The sequence below is a fragment of the Thalia democratica genome, chromosome 1, assembly GCF_965202585.1.
Source record: "Thalia democratica chromosome 1, ktThaDemo2.hap1.1, whole genome shotgun sequence".
Taxonomy (NCBI): Eukaryota; Metazoa; Chordata; class Thaliacea; order Salpida; family Salpidae; genus Thalia; species Thalia democratica.
Genome location: NC_139165.1, coordinates 77,656,474 through 77,677,357, shown reverse-complemented (window position 1 = coordinate 77,677,357; position 20,884 = coordinate 77,656,474). Strand labels below are relative to the sequence as shown.

General features: G+C 28.1%; 1 protein-coding gene across 1 annotated transcript; it reads right to left on the bottom strand.

Annotated features, from left to right (window-relative positions):
* Positions 1-111: 111 nt before the first annotated feature.
* On the bottom strand, positions 112-19,335 carry LOC145839581 (uncharacterized). Its single transcript, XM_082947195.1, has 27 exons — positions 19,292-19,335; positions 18,717-18,843; positions 18,363-18,477; positions 17,911-18,027; positions 17,096-17,242; positions 16,613-16,743; positions 16,161-16,324; positions 15,838-15,938; positions 15,358-15,527; positions 14,967-15,076; positions 14,670-14,769; positions 14,095-14,294; positions 13,657-13,851; positions 13,267-13,416; positions 12,583-12,775; positions 12,217-12,339; positions 11,953-12,045; positions 10,725-10,892; positions 10,354-10,492; positions 9,866-10,088; positions 7,848-8,006; positions 3,457-3,620; positions 3,054-3,148; positions 2,673-2,850; positions 1,531-1,697; positions 759-917; positions 112-419 (listed from the first exon to the last, which is right to left on the bottom strand). The coding sequence occupies exons 1-27, from the start codon at positions 19,333-19,335 to the stop codon at positions 276-278; spliced, it is 3,876 nt and encodes a 1,291-aa protein (XP_082803321.1). The 3' UTR covers positions 112-275.
* Between the last annotated feature and the right edge of the window lie 1,549 nt (positions 19,336-20,884).

The following is a 20,884-nucleotide window of genomic DNA, read 5'->3' as shown; positions in this document are numbered from 1 at the left end:
AATGCATGTATTTTTAAAATAGCTTTACCCTCAAATTACAAAAAAAAAGTAAAAGTAAATATGTACGAAAAAAAACATAGTTCATTAATAAACAGTGAAAGGCAAAAGTTTAATAACTTAAAATAAAGTTTAAAGATTGAAAAAAAAAAATCCCTGATTTTAATCATACACACAAAATGTCTCAAATCTTTACAATAAACAAAAGTTAAAAGTTTTAAAACCACTAAAATATGCAACTAAAGAGAGAATAACTTAAAATATATTGAATAATAGAACTATATTGGAAATTCTTTAGGTTCGACGAGTATTTCGTTAATTGCCACGTGTTCCGGTTGAGTGAGCGCGAAAACCACTGCTCTGGCAACATCTTGCGGATCTAATAGTTTCGCTGATGCGTCAGCCGCAAATTCCTTGAAAGCCTGCAAATGTTGTATTGTTAAAATAAGGAGAAAATTGCGTGCAAATTGAAACATTTAAGTAACTTATATTTCAGTTTAAACTTAATTTATTAATTCAATTAAATTTTTTTCAAAATTTGTGCAATTTGTAGACGTTATCATTATAAGTAGAAAGAGTGCAAACTGAAACGTTTTATAATTATTTTTAGCTAAACATCTAATTAATTATATATTTCATAATTCTATGCAAAAAAAACAAATTATTTCTTGGCATTCACTCACTTGATAAAACTTATCAAGATCCGTACAACATGTTTGAGAATTTAATTTAAAATACAATTTGGTACTACATAAAAAAACCTCAGGATCAACAGGGTTGTTGGATATGTTGGTTTTCACATCACCGGGCTGAATGCAGGTTACTTTGACGCCCTGACCGGCAACTTCTAGCCTCATAGCTTGCGACAGTCCCTCCACGAAAAACTTTGTTCCCGAGTAAGCGGCCAAACCGGCGAACCCCTAAACAAAACATTATAAATTTATGCAAGAAGTACTATACTTTTACATAAAGAAAAAATATTCAAAAGAAACAATAATCACTTTAAGCTTGTAAACTTAAACATAAAATAATATTTTCAAACACAAGCTTATCAAAGTTTTCTAACAAACTAGAAATATAGGTTAAAAAAAGTTTTGACAAAAAGTCTAAAAAATCATAAATAGAATTTAAAACTTAAAGTTATACAAAACGTACACAATACTTAAAAGGTCAAAAATAACTTTCCGTTTCCAAGCTTCATTTGTACAAAACAATCAATTAGCTATAAAATTACATTTTTGTCTTTTATCTGCATATCACATCTAATTCAAAAGAAAAAACTTTTAAATTGTAAACCAACTGTAGTTTAAAACTAAGATCAAATTTATTAGGTAAAAATTGTAAATTTTTAAAGATTTGTTAAAAAATAACTTTTGAATTAGTTTAAATAAAATTCAAAAACTCTTTTGCACGATGCAATTCAATTGTTCCACTAAAGTTGAAGTTATATATCAAAAGCAACAGAAACTATAATATTTTATAAGTTTCAATACAAACAACGTAGCTTTAAATTTTTAGAACTAATATTCAAACCCTCCTTCCGGCGTCGGAGGACATGTTGACGATGTGCCCGTGGCCCCTTTCCACCATGCCCGGCAACACGTTCCCAATGCAGTTGGTCATGCCCTTGCAGTTCACGTCAATTGTCTGGTTCCACACGTCGATGAGGCCCTTGGACATCCGAGTGTACTGCATTATGCCTGCGAGATGTTGTAAGTTAAGAACTAGGCTATGAACAAGATATAGTTCTCTGTTGATCGCTTGAGACTTTTCTATTGGCTGCTTTACTTGAAATACTTTATTTTTGTTTTATACTTTATAATTTTTTTATTTCAAAGTGTTTAGATATAAACAAAAGGTTGTTTAAGCTAGAATGTAAAGTTCATAAAGTATATTTGAATGTTTGATATTTTTTTTAATGTCCCTGATATACATTAGCAAAAGTTTTGAAATATTTAAGAAAAATTTTAAATTTTAAACTATTTCCCAAAATTATCAAATATAAACTTTGCTAAAAACCTAAAAAGTTAGCGTTAGTAAAGGTTTAAAAAACAGATTTTTATGTAATTTATATGAATTCATTGGATTCTACTCCTTCTCATGCAAATATGATTGACTAAAAACTTTCAGCATATTTTTCTTAGCTAGTAAGAAAATACAAATTTTAAATTTTGAATTTCATATGCTGTTTTCAAGCCCATGAAAAAAAAATTATTTCGATTTTTTTTTTTAATTTAAATGCAAAATATTTTGCTCGACTAATAAAAGAAAAAAAGAAAATAAAATAAAAAAATAAAAAAACAATATAGAAATTTAGTTAGTGTAGAGATTTAAAGTTATAATAAGAAAAACAAGCAAATTAATTGGTTAAAAAAATTTTTCAATCCAACTTTTAAGAAAAGTTCAAAAATAAAACTTAAAATACTTTTAAAATTCAACTAAATAAAATACAAATTTTGTAAAAAAATTCAAATAACTTAGGGTCCAAAGTTCGTTATAAAACATTAAATACAAATTTATTCGAAACTAGTAATTATTTATAAGTAACACTTAAAATTTATTCAAACTGTTTTAACTAAAGGAGTGCTCAATTTTCAAAATCAAACCTTTAAATCCCCCTTATAACCAAGACCAAAATTTACATAAAATAAAAAAAATACTCAACAGTTTTTTACCTGCGTTGTTCACAAGAATGTCGCAGGAACCCAGTTGCTTCTCACATTCGTGCACCATCTTCTTTACATCTTCCCCGCTCACTACATCGCACTTGACCGCAGTGCACGATGCTCCTTCCTCCTCCATCTCCTTCTTCAGTTCCTCCAACTTGCCCACACTCCGAGCCGCTATGCACACCTTTACAAAAAAGATTTAATCATTTTACTATATATATTCGAACAAAAGCTTAACAACTGATATTGTTGAATAAAAAAACAACATTATAAATTAGTTAAGAACAAAGCAAAGGTATAAAACTACAAATCACATCAATGAGTCAATAAGTTTTTGAAAATGTTATAAGTAATTCTGTAATTTACAAATTATTTAAAATTTCAAACCTTGACTCCAGCTCTTGCAAGATGAAGGGAAATTTCTCTGCCAATTCCACTTGAAGCTCCAGTGACAATTGCAACTTGTCCCTGAAGCCTGGATCCTGTTAAATAAAGTTACATTGGTTTTTATAATAAAGAAAACAACTTATTTTAAGTCTAAAAACAGTTTCTTGTACAAACAAAAATTTATGGTGATGTTTATAAACTTTTTTAAAAATCTTATATTTCATTCAGTGAATTTAAAAAAAGTAGAATACATTGAAACAATAACCATATTTAAAGTAACTGGTCTATATGAAGTAAATAAAATTATAATTAAGATTGATAATGCAACTTGCTTTTTAATAAAAATAAATTTTAGAAAAAATATAGTATTTAAAAGATTAGAAAAAGTTAACAAATTAGATACCTCCATCAGATGAAGTAGTGATAAGATTTCTTCTTTGGAGATTAGACATGTAGCTTCTTAGTTGTTGGTAGTTGACTGAAGGATATGAGGAACCGATTCCAAGAAGAGCTTTTTCGAAGTTTTTAATGGAAAATGTTGTGTTGTAAGCAAACAAAGACTGGTCTCTGAAAAAAAACAACATAAGAATTTAAAGAAAAAGTTTAAACAATAAAATCTTTTAAAATTGTTAAAATCTCTTACTGATCTTTTTTAACATAAAATTAAGCTTATTATGATAATTTCCTTACAAAATTTAAAAACTTATCTTAAGTATCAAAAAATCTCTCTTGTTTTATCATAAAGTACAATAGCATGTATGTTATTAAACAGAAATAATGCTAGGTTATGTTTTACACTGTGACAAATTTTATGTATAAAAAAGATCAGTTTATATACACTATTTATATAAGTACAAAGTTATTAATATTTTTTATAGTGTTATTCTTCAACATAAAGCTTTTCTAATTTTATTATTAAATTGAACTTAAAGTTGATTATTCATATACAAATATAGATTAAATTAAGCATTTATAAATGACTGCATGTACCTTGCTAAAATACAAAAAAAAAGTTTTGTAATATGTTGAACAGAATAAATTGAACAATACATTCAAATAAACTTAAATACTAACTTTTGGGTATTATATTTAATTCTGACAAGGTTAAAGTAGGTTGGGATAGTTTTTGTGTAAAAACCAAACTTAACTACTTGTAATGATACACTTATAAATTAGACAAAACTATTAGCTTATAGATTTGGTATGCTTTATTTGAAAAATTATAAAAATAAGTCTATAAATATTCCATTATAAAAAAACTAAAGTTCTATTTTTAACTAACCAAAGTTTCTTATAAAAAATTTTTCACAGTTTTTGATTAAACTTCATTTGTATTTTTTATGGGGGTCTAACATATTTGTACAAAAACTAACATTGATCCTTATTCAAAAACTTGACTATATACTATTACAGGGGTTTGGCAGTTTTTTACAGGGTTGCATTCTTTTAGTCAAGAAACTGTACTGAGTCATTCTGAGTTTTTTGAAATCTTAAAAATAACATTTTTTAACAATTCAAAGTTTATAAAAATTAAGTTCTTCAACAAAATTGTTTGTAAAATAAAAAGTGTTGAAATTAAATCAAACAAATCTCATTGAATATCTAAAAAGAAAAAAAAAATCTAAAACTACTATGGCGTTTCTATAAAAAAAATTATCTTGAGTCAGCCTGAGTTCAAAAATAACATCAAAATACCCTGAGTTAACTGAGCTGTCCTGAGGCATCCTGAAATTTTCAAAAACTTTTTAAATCCTGAGTTGTCTTGAGTGTGGAGTGGCCCTGTTTTTATAAGTAATGGGCAAATTTTATTTAAAAAAAATGTTCAACAGGAGACAATAATTTTAAATATATTTAGTGATCAATAAAAAACACTATTTCAACCAAAAAATTAGTAATATAATCAATGATAAACCACTATTAACTATTTATCATTAAATAAGAGCTTAATTGTAAATTTTACCATAAAAACTTTGCTTTTTTTACGGCAAAAAGTATATCACTGGCCAAAATTTTTTGCCTAGCAGGTAACAATTTGTCAACTCCTATTTTATAAGATAAATTTTGTATGAGAAGAAAAATCAATTAACCCTTTAAGATATAATAATTAGTTTTAAAGAATTATCATTGCCCTTTTTAAGAATTTTGAAAAACTTACTTGAAGTCTAACGAGAGGCTGAAGTTTTATAGATATTTAAATTCAAGAAACTATAACATATTCTCATTTTTCACTCATAGTCATTACTGCACTTTAAAACTGCTTGTAGTCACATTAGACCAATGAAACTTTAGAATCTGTTCCATGTGCGTAGCATTATATACAAAACAAAATTTCACTATCTACTTTGAAAAATAAAATAGTTACCGTACCTCAAAAATAACAGAAAAAAAGAAACCTAGTAAACACCCTTAAAAACCGCCTGTAATCACTTTAGAGCAATAAAACTATAGAACCTTGTTCCATGCGTGTAGAACTATAAACAAAATTTAACTTTCTACTTGAAAAAAAAAAGTTACATTACCTTGAAAAATACCAGAAAAAAAATTATGTAAAATAGAAAAAGCCTAGTAAATCCACTTTAAAACCGATTGTAGTCACATTAGAGTAATGAAACTCCAGAACCTTGTTTCATGTGTGTAGAACTATATACAATACAAGATTTATTTTAAAGTACAAAGTTAAATTTTGTTTTTTATGTAGTTCTAAGCACACAGAACAAGATTCTGGAGTTTCATTGCTCTACTGTAACTACGAGCCGTTTTAAAGTGGGTTTATTAGGCTTCTTTTATTTTTTCAATATTTTTTTTTGTATTTTTTTAGAAGGATAATTTTTATTTTAAAAGTAGAAAGTTAAATCTGGTTTTGTATATAGTTCTACTCACATGGAACAAAGTTCTATAGTTTCATTTCTCTAATGCAGGGTTTCTTAAACTTTTTTGTAAATGGCCCCCTTTAAAGAAATTGAAAAAGCCATGGCCCCCTTCAACAAAATTACTCATAAATTACGATAAAAAACCTTTTTTTTTACAAATACTTTTTTTTTTTTTGCTTTTTGTCTGCAACTCAAGAATATCTAGTGTAAGTTTCAAATTATGGCCTAATGGCCCCCTGTGGCTCCTTTACTGCTCATGGCCCCTCTCTTCCCCCTTTGCTGCTCGTGGCCCCCTGAGTATCTGTCATGGCCCACTTTGGGAAACCCTGCTCTAATGTGACATTGGGCACTTTTAAAATGAAGTAATGACTATATGTAAAAAATAAGAATGTGTTATAGTTTCTTAAATTTAAGTGTCTATAAAACTTCAGCCTTGTGAAGGACGTTTTTAGTTAAAAATATAAAACAAACAATTTTTTACTACAATTTAAAATGCATTCTTTAGTGTTTATTTCCAGTAAAAGTTATTTTTTATATTGCAAACAACTTTTATATGCAGGTTTTTGAAAAAATAAAACATTATTTAAAAACATAACTTTTTTGTGCATAAAAAAGTTATTCAAAATTTTTTTTATAAGGTGTTCAAAGTATTTTAAAGATACCAGGAAAGTTTAAAACCATTTGCAAGAAAACTGTATGATGAGCAAAACTTTAAGTAAAATAGTTTATTTATACTTTAAAATTTTGCCCTTTTGTTAAGTAAACTATTAAGCTTTCTAATCTAAACCTCAAAAGTTACTTTGGTTTTGAAAGAATAAAAAACTTTAGGAAGCTAAATTACTAATGCAAAAAATATGACTAGCTTTTAACTACTTTAACTTTGTAAAAACTTTAAGTAAAATACTTTAAGTAAAATAGTTTATTTATACTTTAAAATTTTGCCCTTTTGTTAAGTAAACTATTAAGCTTTCTAATCTAAACCTCAAAAGTTACTTTGGTTTTGAAAGAATAAAAAACTTTAGGAAGCTAAATTACTAATGCAAAAAATATGACTAGCTTTCAACTACTTTAAAGTAAGGAACAAGTGGACAGTAGTTTTTACCTGTGAGCTAATTTAGAACTGTTATTTTTACTAAACACTTTTTGATATATAATTTTACAAATAAGTTTTGGTATTGCAACATTCAACTCAGAAAGTGTCAAAGCTTTCAGGTCACACAATTTATAACAAAGACTTGACAATGTTAAAACATAATGGGAATATGTTATCAGATGCTTGGATGTATTTTTTATAAGATTTTTGTTTTTTTTTATTTTTTTTGTCAGAGGCTGTAATTTTTTGAAAACAATAGGTAAATGTTTGCCTTATCACTAAATATAAAGTGATATCAGTATAAGATGTATAGAAAGATGGAAAAATTTCTTACATAGGTTATTTTATTTAAAACTTTATAAGCTGTACTCTTGCACAAAAAACTAAACGTTTTAATTGTTTAGAGAAATAAGTATATTTAAAAAAATTGTAATTATCAAAGTTCTACTATTGTATCTTTACTGTTTAAAAAGTTTTAATTTCTAACTTTGGTTCTTTCCCAAATACAGTAACACTATGACAAAACTAAAACCTGCACTTAATACGAATGTAATAATTTAGCATGAAAAAAAGCATTTAGTAGCAGTGATAGGCTTAATACAGATGTTTCTTTTTACTTTGGTTATTTTTTGTACTACACTAATTACAAAAAAAAGATTTGCTAAAAACTTTTTCGTTAATTCATCAATATTAACTTAATTTCTTCTACATCTAAATGTCAATTTATAGAAAACTTTTGATTTGGTTAAAATAAAAGATCTTTTAATAAAGTTTAAGACTTTGATACTGTTTTTTACATAAGTGCATTCCAAATTTTCGGTTTAAACTAACTTTGACATTGCTATTCCAGAAAGCATTTTCTTCACACTGCTGTGGCCTTTCGGGGGATTCGGTTCGTTATCCATCTTCTCTATGTTCGAGCACCACTTTTCAAAATCCACCAATTTCAAGTTTCCGCCAAAGTCTCGGTTGATCCACTTGAAAAGTGACCTGAAATAGTTTTAAAAGATTAGCCTAGTTTTCCCTAATAGTTAGTAACAACTACCACACTCACTTGTGGTCGTTGTCAACGTTTTTTAGGTTTAAGACGTTGGCGAAGCAGCGAGCTTGGACGTTTATTTGCCGATGACGCAACGTGGAAGGAAGAAACCGCAGTAAACGTGGTGATTGCATATTAAGTTAATTATTATTAAATAAGTCTGTGAGAAAGTTTTTCATTACGCACCCGAAGCATTTGTAAATTATTACCATCTAGTCAAAAGAGTCAAAACATAAAGTATGCACTTAGCTTTCGGTTTTAACAGCTTTTGATATACTTTACATGTATTTATTTAAAAAAAGTTCTGTTTTAACTTCGGCTGTTCGTATGATATCTCAATTGATATTCAAAGAATCTTTAATGAAAGTTGCAATATAATTTACTTGATTTATAAAGTAACTTTAAATTCTCCTTACGATTGCTTAGAACAACTGGTTTAAATATTACCAGCAAATACTTTTTTCTAATAAGTCGACCAGATTAATTTTTTTATAAAGGCTGCAGTTGTGTTGAAGTTACGAAGATTTTTTTCACGAGGCAAAGTGTTATAATTTTAATAGTCTTAGCACGTTTTTCTTCTGTACTTAAATAAAAAGCTTTATTTCTATTAGTTTTTTAAGGTTAATTGCACAAACTGTAAACATGTTAATTTTTAATTATTTTTTTTTCGAGACTTATTAAAGAAAACGTTTTAAACAAAACACTTTCAACATATTAAGCAAACTTGTCTTATTTAAAGACTTAAATACATTCTAAATTTATTAAAAAAAAAGTAAATTACAAGCGAAATTAAGCATAAACACTAAGTTGAGTATAAAATCAACCATTCTAAGAACTATAAACATTAAACAGTATATTTAAAACTGGTTAAAAAACTAGATAAACTACTTTTAGAGGTAACGTAAAGGTTGAAATTAGCTGTTTTCAAATAATTTGTTTAGTAGTACATATACTTTGTTGCTTTAATATAAAGTTTAATAATAATAAAACTAAAAATCATCTGTAATACTACAGCTATTAAGCTTTCACTTATTGTTTTGTTTGTAAAACTTACTTGAGTCGAATATTTTGCTAAAGTTTAAATTATGCATTAGTTTTGTTTTCTGTCAGTAAACTTTCATTAAAAAACAATGACAATGCTTCTTTATACTAATGAACTTAATTAAATTAGTGCAAACAAATTAAAAAAATATTTCTTTCAAAAGAAGTATAGAAACTAACATATATCAAAAAGTAAACTAAAACATGGGTAAAGTTAAATGCGGTCAACTTCTTTAAAATAAGTTTAAGAATAGACTTAAAGTAAGATTTTTAGTAAATACAATTTGTACTTAAAATTATTTCTAAAAAATGGTGATACTAATACTGTAAACGATCAAGCATATTTAATTTAGTTGAGGAAAGTTTTTGCTTTACAACTAATAGTAAGTGGTATAAATCGTGTGGTAATCAGAACACAGTTAATGTTATAGTTATCTAGGTTTAAATGAAAATTTTTTAATTTTTTTATTCAAAGAGAAAAAAAAATATATTGCTACAAAACAGTAAAAGAAATCTTCAGTTTACTTTAATTCTTAGATATTTTTTGTATAATGCATCGGAAAATTATTTACAAAAAAAAGTATAACTGACTTTATAAGTCTTTGGTTCAGATAAAAAGATATAATTAACTTACAACAACTTAATAAATAATAAGTTAAAAAAAAACAGTAAGTAATTTAAATTTGAGTTAATATAAGTAAATTAATTTTTATTTTCAAAATTCATTAAATAATTTTTTCTCATTAATAATGTATAATTTCAAAACAACCTTCCAGTAATGGATCTTGGTTGCACGACGTGGTATATCTGCTGTACGGTGGAGAACTTCTGCGACAGTTTCACTATTGATGAGCTGACGAAGTCCACCGGCGTCATCTCCACCATCCAGTCCACATCCGGGAAGGTTCGGGTGAGGAAGGATGCCCTCAGCACGAGCAGGATGAAGTCGGAGGGATTCCAACCCGCCTTCTGCGTGTCTCCTGATATGTTACCTGAAAAAAAAACATATGTTTGATAAAAAGTTTTAGGTATACATTTTTTAGATATTTTATACGCTGATATGTAAAGCAACATTACAAAAGTGTTTAACTATTTTTGTATCTTTGATTTTCATAGTTTTTATTTAAAATATATTTTTAGTTTTACAAATAAATTCAAAATCGAAATTTTTAGACTTTTGAAATATTAATTGTATTCAAAAGCAGTAATAGCGTAGAAAAACAAAATATAAATAAAGAACAAAATTTAAAACCTTACCAATTCTGTAAATGGTAATTGGCAGTCCTTGCTGAATTCCCTTTCTCAAAACTTGTTCTGCCACCCACTTGGTTTGCGCGTATCCGTTTTCTTGCAGCAGCTTTTCATCGTAATCTATCTGCTTCTCTTCGCAGTTTTTCTGCATTTTTACAAAAGTAATATAAACTAAGACGAGAAACAACAGTAAACTTGTATTGACACAATGGTTCAAATAGAATGCATAGATCTACCCAACTCACCAAGATAATTAAAAAAATTTTTTGATGTTTTCAAAATTACATCAAAAACTTATTTCTTTTAGTTACCGAAACAAAATAGTTTTACAACTTAATTAAATCTCACATAAAGATAAAACATACAACCAAACTCACCAAGTTGTTTGAAAACACGGCGTTGGAGCTGACGTAATGCAAGGGCTTTATCTTGCCGCTTTTCGCGAAAACCAGAACGTTCTGTACACCGATGACGTTGGCCCCCTTCAGCGCCTCGTACGGATACACTAGGTTGACGTAGGCGGCCGCGTGGATGACGTAGTCGATCTGTTCGTGACGTCACGATGGTTTTAGAAATTGTGTAAATGCTGCAACTGATCGACTAATACAATAATTATTTTTCTAATAATTAAACGCTAAATTAAACTTGTTTTCATACTTCATAAGTTTATAAAAACTAAATACGTTTACATTTGCTCTATCGGTGTAGGTAGAGTGAAAACAACTATACTTTTTGTACAACGCAAATTTTTTTAGATCTAGTTTAATTACTTTTTTGTACTGTTTAACAACAAAACTTGTTTCAAGCTAACAAAATCATAATGTAAATAAAATTAAAATTTAATTCTTATTAAAATAATAAAACCTTAAATATGATTATGACCTATTTAAATTTTTGCTCAATTTTGTGTGCTGGTCAAAATTTCTAAGCACGCTGGTGTATGTACATTTCAAAGCTATACTCTGATGTTTATTTATGTTTTAATTAGCTAATTATTGATTAACAATCTAATAGCTTTTGGTGTTTGTTTGCAATACATTTTTCAATCAAACAACGCTTATGTAAACAAACATACTTATGCAACTTACAAGTCTGCTACTACAAACTAAATCAAAATGATAAATTAACATATATTAAGTTTTAGTTGAAGATATCTAACTTACATTATTAAAAGTTTCTCTATTTAATTTACACTAGGCTGTTTATCTTGCATATCTATGTTTAACTTTTTTTTTAAATATTTTTTTCTAATAAAGTAAGTTGTTCAAAAGTAAGTTTTTTCGACAAAAATGCAATATTGCTAAACATAAAATTAATTATACTTAAAAATAAACTTGCTCTAACTAAAAAGCAGTAACAATAAGCGGAAACTGGTCATGACGTTTGTATGTTTAGTAGTTAAAGTTGAACACGAGGTTAAAACATGTTTAAATAGTATATATTTATAGTTATTTTAAGCAAAAAACTACTAAAAAGTAAAAATTAAAATTTAATTGAATAAGTGAGTTTTTAAGCATGTGCTGAGATTTTTATCTAAAATTTGTTTTGTTTTTTTGTTTAGTGTAACTCAGGTAATTAAAACGCTTTACTTTAGTTTTTGTAAACCTCGTAAGAAAGATAAGTGTAATCCTCCTGGGAAAGTCCCATTTGTAAAAGTGCCACGTCACCATTCAATGCGCAAACTCGTTTCTCGAATTCCTAAACAAAGTTACAGAAGTTAGATTACAGTTAGTTGACATAATTTTTTGTAGTTTTGCAACTGTAAAACTAGTTTTGTAGCTCGTTATAGAGATTTTAAAGTTTAACAATAATCATCTCGGTATTTGGTATCTTTTTTAGCATCAAAAGTGTTTTTACTTCAAGGCAAACTAAACAAACTTTTTTAAGTTCACATTCTTCTTCACCTATAATTTCGTAAAACTCCAAATTGTCCAGAACTCTTTGCTTGGGAGTTTTAGTCGGATGTCTTCTGACAACACAATAAACATCAACCTAATAAATAAAAATCATTAGCAATTAATAAAAAATATTTTTTTTTATTCATAACTTTTTTGGAAAAGGTTTGTGTAAACTATTTTTTTCCATAAAAAACTATATAAAAAGTTTTATCTAAAATATCGAAGTTAAACTCCACAAGTAGCACATTGTTATTTACAATCAAACTCAATATTTAATTACTTACAACAACTTTTTTTTCTAAAACATCAACAAAAAATCCCCTTCAAAGAAACAAACTTGCGTGAGTTGGAGGAGGTCCTTCAGCAGGTACGCCCCCAAGAACCCAGTCACTCCGGTCAGCAGAACCCTTCCCCTCCGCAACCTGTTGGCGTCATGCTGCTGACTCCTCCAGAAAGCTCTCAGTTGCATGTCAATGTTCGCCTTCCCCGCACCGTGCTGAAGTACTTCACGCACCAGATCCAACTTGCCGCTATTGAGTAGGAAGAACAGTTAGCATTGAAAATCATTGTTTAACAAAAAAAAGGATAATATTGTATCCGAGTTTAAGAATACCTAATCATTTCAATTAAAAGTTTTTAGTGGAATGTAAGAGTGTTAAATAGAACGTTTTTTAAAGCAATATAAGCTTAACTTGTTGTTTGATACAAAACTAGTTTCCGCACAGCACTTTAAAAATATTTTAACTTTACAAAAGGCTGACTTTTTTAGTAAAATAAACTTTTTAGTATATTAGACCATTATATTTAGGGTTAGTTTAGTAATTTCAAGGAAAAAAATAACTAAGTATAAACTTTATATAACCAAAACAAGCTATTTAAAAACAGAACTTCTTTATCAGTTAAAAGTTTAAAAAGCTACTTGTAATACAAAAAGATTCAAAACGGTTTACAAAACGTCGTTTTGATACTAAAAACTTACAGACAGGTTGTTTGTTCACTATTTAAACAAAAACAAACTTACGAGCTGCTTTCTTGTGATTTTTCACCACCGTTGTCCATAAATTCAGACAGTTTTTCAACGGTCGGATAGTTGAACAAATCCTGCATGTTTATTTCAACGGGGTAGTGCTCGCGCAGCTTACCCAAAAGACGAGCTGCCAAGAGCGAATGCCTGAAAAGTTTTATATTTTAAGCTTAATTTGTAGCAATAAAAGCAAGATCTTAAAAATAAAAATAATAATTGAAATAAGATTTGTTATATACATTAAGTAAAATGTTATAACTAATTTTACACATACTTACTAATATAAACTCATAAAAAAAGTACTTATATTTAAAAGTTTCACAAGTACGCTAAATATACAAAAACTATTACAGTTTTTTAACTGAATTAAAAAAACAAGTTTATTACCCGCCGAGATCGAAAAAGCTCTCGTTCTTGTCCACGATTTCCATCTGCAGTATCTGCGTCCACAGCTTGGCGATGAACTTCTCGGTGGCGGACGAGGGCATGACGTCTTCCGCTTGTGACGTCATATTAGAGTTTTTGTTGATGGAGGGCAGGGCTTTCTTGTCGAGCTTTCCCGTCGCGGTCATCACCGGAATGCTGTTTTAGAATTTTAGTTTGTAAATAGCTTGATTGAAAACTTGACAGCTAAAATTAGTTTACTTAAGTATTTTGTTGGTTATTGTTCGAAGCACAAAACTATAAGTTAGGATTAAACTTACTAAATTTTTTATTAGTTTTTACCACACATTTGGATAGATACAAAACTAAAAGTTTGAAAACTTTAAAACCTTAATGCTAAAAAAGCCTTACAGGCACAAAATATTCAAACTTAGTTGTTACCTGCTCAAGAAGAAAAAGTAGCTTGGTATCATGTAGAACGGCAGCTTGGCCTGCAGCTTTTCCCTGAGAATTTTCTTGGTCAGTCCCTCGTCCCTGGGCACTATGTAGCCGACCAGCTGCTTGTCCTGACCCTCCTCACCCACCGCCAGGACCACGCAGGCGTTCACCAGCTTCAATTCCATCAAGGCCGCTTCAACCGCCTGGTTTTTAAATTACAATAATAAATGTGTTACGATGAGCTAAAAAAATTGTTATGCAAAACAAGGTTATAAATTTTTTTTTACTATTCACTGAAATTTTAAACCGTTATGGTTAGCTATTTTTTTTAGTATTGTAGTAGTTTTTGTTCTTTTTCTAAAAATCTGTTTAAAACACACGATACATCACGAAAGCTTAGCTGGGTCTCAGTAACATTTGTTTTTTGTTTAACTTCTTGATTGAAAATTAAAACAAAAATAGAGTGTTTTTTATAAAACCTTTTGATGCATTTTTATAGATTTTAAGTCATTTGACGTCAAACTTCAGTGAAGAATAGCCTACTTGTATCATACAAACGTTATTTGTTGCAAACATACCTGCACTTCAATGGAATAGCCTCTTATTTTCACCATACTGTCGCACCTGCCGCATATTTCCAAACTTCTGTCACTTTTTATCAGCCCCCAGTCACCTGTGCTAGTATTTTAGAAACGAATATAATATTGATAAATAATTATATATAGTTAAGTTCAATGAGAATAAAAAATATTCTTTTAGTTTCTTTTTGCATTAACCGTGTCATTTGTTCAAGGTTAGTTTTTATGCATCTAAAAAACTGAATATTAGAAAAAAAAAGTTTGTTATAAGCAGTTCTTAATATAAAGTCTTGTAACCGGTATGCTCTCTGCATGACCCCGTTGATTTCTAGTTGTATGAATCTTTTTTTGTTCACCTCAGGAAGATTCAGGTATCCCCTTGCTAGTGTTGGACCTCCCACGTAAATCTGCGTGTAAAAGTAGCAGTAAGTACCATATTTTTCTATTTTAATAATTGTTAATAAATTAATTTTGTTCTTAAAAATTATATTTTTGCTATAAAACCTTTCTCAAAAGCTTAACTAAAACTTATTTAATACTTCAAAACAAATTAACAAAAGAATTGGAGTAAAGTAAAAAATAAATAATATGACAAAAAAAGCTTACAGTTTTGTACTTAATACTTTAATAATCGATGTAAACTGATACAAGTAGTTTTTATATTTTATAAACAAAGTTCACAACAAACTTCTCCGGGCATTCCGACGGGTTGTTCGTTCCCGTCATCGTCACAAATAGAGATGACCACCCCTGGCGCTATAGAGCCGACTGGCGCGAACTTCTGCCGCTCCTCCTTGGCCAGCTTCTGCTCGCTCGTCCAAAACTCGTTCAGATCCGCCAGCGCAACGTCGTGCGATTCTTCATGAATGAAATTTATTTGAAATCAATCGTTTTTGGTTTTTATAGATTAAAATAGCAGTTATAAATTAGTTAAGTAAATAATTTCAGTTTTGTAGTAATGGAATTTTCTAAAATCATTTCCATGCTAGTCAGCTTTTTGTTGTAAGAAAAAATATTTTTAAAAAACTTTTAGTGGGAATACTTAGCTATTAGTATAAGACATGCCTAAAGTTACTTTTATTTTATAACCACATACACATGTTCTTAAAATTGTTCATACCTCAATAAATAGATATATTGTATAAAAAATATTTATACAAAAGTTTACCTGAAATACTGTACAGGTTGTAAACTTTCACCCACGGAAGAAGGGTCATGCACCTTTCAAGCAGAGAGCCCGTCACCACTTCCCCACACAGCCAAATGTACCTTTCGAAATAAAACAAAGTTCTTACACACAACTTTGTTGTTCATTTTAAATTAATTGTGTTTAGCTGTTAACACTGAGTGTCTTAAAGACTTACAAAAAATTGCATTGTTAGTTTTCAGCAGTATTAATGTTATTTGAAACGATATAAAAATGCAAAAATGTGGTTTTTAAGTTATAAATATTACTACTTAAGTCGTATCCAAATAAACCAATTAAACTACTTCATAGCTTTGAGGTTTCTCGCATTTATTTCTCTGCTGTCAAGGATTGTCTCGAGTAAAGAAGGAGTGAAGAGGATCCTTGTTATTTGGTGCCTCATCAGAAAATCAACCAGTAGCATCGGGTCGTATATGATGTTGTCCGGTATCACGTACAATGTCGCTCCCTACAAATATTTACAAGCTATTTATTTTATTTATTTTGTATATTTAGTAAAATGTTATACTGTTGCTCTTTGAAATAACGTACTTAGTAGATGTTTTTCATAGTTCTAATTAAATAGTATTTTTTACTAACAAAACCTAAAGGACTAAACAAAGCATGTTTATCAAAATTTCAAAATTGGTATACAATAGAAATTTTTGTCTTTCTGCACATTTTCTATTTTTAAAAAGTAGATAAATGAGCTTTCAAAATATGAAAAAAATAATGTTAAAAGTTTGGAAATTTTCACCTTCATCAAAGGCCTGAACATTTCCCAAACGAAGAAAACGTTGCAAGCAATTCTGTCACCTTCCTCGTAAGGCAAGTACAAATGACGTAGTGTGTACGAATACACACATGCTCTATGTGGTAGCATTATTCCTGTTACAACAAAAATACAATAAATTGTTTTTAAAATGCTGAGAATTATCTTATACTTTTGTTTTGATTAATCCTACAGCTTCTTGATAAATATGCATAACCAAAGTGCGTTTTGAAAAAATCACTAAAGGCTTTTCACTTTTTCTAAAATGTATAAGATTTAAAAGTTAATTAAAAATAAATGATTTGTAAAGATGGATTAATATTCTTACTATAACTGTTTTGCTAGTATATGTGAAGAAAATAATTAAAACTTTTTTTCTAGTTTTATAGTAAAGGCTTTTTGATCACTATTTTTTAATATTTGAACATGTTAATGCACTCAATTTTGAAACCAAGACTATGTGCTTACCTTTAGGTTTTCCGGTTGTACCAGATGAATAAACATAGCAAGCAAGGTCTTCAAGTTTCGACTTGTTTCTCGCCTTCTTCACTTTTGTTTGCTTTGATAACTTTTCCTGCCATCCATCTTTTAAGACTGCTACTTTTTCAAAAAGTCCTAAAAAATAAATTTTAGTTTTACAATTGTGTTGTTTTATATAATTTGCTAAGTTAGAATAATTTTGTGGTTATTAGAACTAGCTTAAAGTTGTAACAAATAAATGTTGAAATATACCTTAAATAATACTGGTATAATGATACTTGTAATATAATTTGTTGAAAGCTAAAATATAAATTTTGTATAGAGATGGGCAACTTACATTGGTCAGTGGTAATTTATTACCAATTTACTTATTTTGAATAACAAATAGAGTTTTATTAAACTAATAAACATAATAAATGTATAATTGTAAGGCAAAGTTAGTGTTTTGTTTGTGTTAATGTGTAAATATAAATAACATACTGTGTAACAATAATTGCATAACAAATGTTTGTTTAAGAAGCCGTAATTATTTTTAACTTTGACACTTTAGTAAACTTTTTTTTACTATTTCCATAAAAAAATGATAGTTTTTTTTTATATCATAAACCTTTATGAAAATTTTTAGAATTAATAAAAGATACCCAAGTTAAACATAACAACATGAACAAAGTGTTACTTAATGACGCGCGTATTTTAAACAAACCTTTTAGTTTACTAATTAGTTTTTTAATACTTAATCTAAACATACTGAAGTTAAAGGTAATACAACCTTATAGATTTAGTTTAATCATTTTTAAATCCACCTTTAAGTTTGGGTTCGAGTTGGGAGTTGGTGACAACGCATGCCGGTTTGGCATCGCTGAAGATGTCTTTCAGCAAGGATGGAGGGTGGCTTGGGTCAAGCGGGATGTAAGCTCCACCTAAATATTATTTTACTAAACATCTATCAATCTGTTTAAATACAAAAATACTTTGAAAAAATTTAAGTGGCATAAACAGGAGCAAAGTTAAGCTCAATTAGATACGCTCTAGGTAAATAAATATAAACTGTAAAAAATATCAAAAAAAGGCTTTATGTACCAAAAAGCTTTTTTTTAAGTCAACAAAAACCTTTAATATTAAAAACAGTTGAAGACAACGGAATAAATTGATTTTTTTTCCCTAAACACTTCTTAATAAAGCTGTAAAAAAGTTAAAAAAATAACTTTTACTTGTTGTAATGTTTAAACAACAAATATGAACAAAAGTTTCTCACCAGCTTTCAATATAGCAATGTAAGCGATGACGTACTCGATTGACCTGCCCATGTAAATTCCCACTCCCACGTCTGCTGTTACGTCACACTCGGAAATCAGCCAGTCGGCCAGTATCTGCATGTTTTTTTTTATTTTATTTTTAGAAAGTAAAAAGTTTATAAACTTTAACATTACTAAAGACAATTAACATAAAATTTCAAAACTGTTGTTTGGTTTTTAACTAGCTTCGACTTGTTTAAAAAATAAATATAAGCTATTATTTGTTTCGGTTTTCTTCTTATATTTAGTTGCATATACAAAATAATAATTTATTATTAGTCTTGGTATTTATTTACTATTTAAAATAAATTCACCTGACAACATCTGTCAAGTTGGGAGTAGGTCATCGAGCGCCCTCCATCGGAAACAACCGCAATTTTATCGGGGGTTTCCCTAACTTGTCTCTCGAACACCTCGTGCAGACAACCCAGGTCCTCAAACCTGAAAAATTATTGTTTTTGTTTTTAATTATTGAAAATTTTGCTTTCAAATTTGTTAATTAGCTTTCCTAATTTTTAAAAGCAGATTTACATTCGTAATACCTCTGTAAATTTTTTAAACATTATTATACACATCAAAATAAAATTCAGCTAAGAAATGCTCAATATCTTCAAGTAAACTTACAAGATTATGGTAAAAAACTTATTATACGAAATTTATCTTTCAATTGCATCTTTAGCATCTTTAATAGAAAAATTGATTTTTAAAAACAAATGAAAACCTTAATTTCGTTTTTTTAGTAATAGAAAGAATTACTAAAAAACTAAAGTTTTGAAAATTTAAAATTTTCTACATGTATATGACTAAAAAAATGTAAAAAAAAAATTAACTTTAAACAACAAAAAGAAAAAAATAAATTTAAGCCAGTTAAAAGTTAAAAAAAATTAACTTGTTAAGCTCTTTTGCCCAAGGTTCTTCGCTTAAATTTTTCATGTCCCTGTTAGCTCTACTTAAAACTACAACTGAAAATCTTAACAACTGTTTCACTTTTATAACCTGACACCTGTCGCTTGTAAACAACTAGCTCTTCATTTGTTTGGACTTTAACCATTGGACGGCGCGATAGATAGAAATAATAAATTTAAATTTCGAACATCATATGCGCTAACGTGGAAGTGTAAATCTGGCATGTTTGCCTTGCAAATAGTATGTTGTGATTTAGTTGACCTGCTTACTTTTGTTTTGCAAGTTTCTAAACCGATTACAGCTATAACTCGAATGTGAATAAAAAAGTAAGTATTAGTTAGTTCTAGTTTTAAAGTGCATGCTAGTTAACCGTGAAATAAGTTAATACCAATATCAACTGAAATAACCAAGTCCAAGTATGCTTAAATTTTTAGTCGGATAAAAACTTATTGCTTAATATAACTTATAAAGCTTAAAAACTTTAATCATAAGATTTCATTTTGATTATTATCTCATTAAAATGTTGAAAGCTTGAGTAAATGTTTATTTAGTTTATAATTATCTAAATATTTGCGAAGCGTGATTTTCAAAATTATGTTTGACACATATAAATTATCATTGAAAGAATTACTTAATACAACTACTAGAACATTTTTTAAAGACATTTAGTCAGATTAAAATAAAATTTTATTAAATTAATAAAGATTATATATCTTTTGTAAATGTGTTTGTTTGACATTAAATAGTTCTTAACTTTTTATACTCTTTTAAAAGTACTCTTACTATTTTAATAATATCTTTAAGTCTCATACAACTTAAAACAATACAAAATAGTTGAACAAATAAGATAATAGTTTAATGTCAAACTAAAGGATGCTGAATATGCATCACGTTGTTTTTAAAAGAAAAAAAAAAGTTTTTAGTTAGTGTGTTTTTATAATATATCAATTTACTTATTATTATTTCTATGCATCAGTGTAATTTTCTTATGTTATGGAAAAACATATTTTAACTGTTCAAACAATAACGAAAATCAAGAAAATTGTTTTAAATCAAAACTTTTTAAAGATTTTAAAAACATGTTTTCAGAGCAACTTCAAAGTATTTAATTAGCAAAGAAAACTATCTAAGATCAAAAAAAAGTCTACTTCTGGTATACCATGGTAAATCAAAAAAAAACTGTTAGTGATTGTGTTAGGTTTTAGTAGTTAAAAAGTGTATAGCAGAACATTAATTAAATTTTCTTAAGTATGTAAAAAAATATTTACATGAAACAAGTCTTAAAAAGTTTAAAAATGTTAATTTACTACTTCATTAATATAAAAAAGGTTTTTTCAGCTTTGTGAGTTTCAATTTTTTGCAAATCAAAATTCAATTCTTAAGTTTTCTAATCTAGTAGAAAATTTTGAAAGATATTAGAAAACTGAAGATCTTATATTAGAATCGAAGAGCTTAAGTTTTGTAAGACTGTTATTCACCTTTTTCAAAGCAAAATTTCAACTTCAAATATTTTATTGAAAATAAAAATTATAAAAGATACTAATAAGTTAAAGAAAATAACAATTTTACAAAGCAA

Bases quoted from the DNA above. Each gene is read 5' to 3' on its own strand.
- LOC145839581 (XM_082947195.1), bottom strand. From the start codon at position 19,335: ATGAAAAATTTAAGCGAAGAACCTTGGGCAAAAGAGCTTAACAA. The intron at 15,077-15,357 runs GTTTGTTGTGAA...TTTTACACGCAG, and splicing joins CCGTCGGAATGCCCGGAGAA to ATTTACGTGGGAGGTCCAAC. The intron at 420-758 runs GTTTTTTTATGT...CAACATTTGCAG, and splicing joins ACAACCCTGTTGATCCTGAG to GCTTTCAAGGAATTTGCGGC.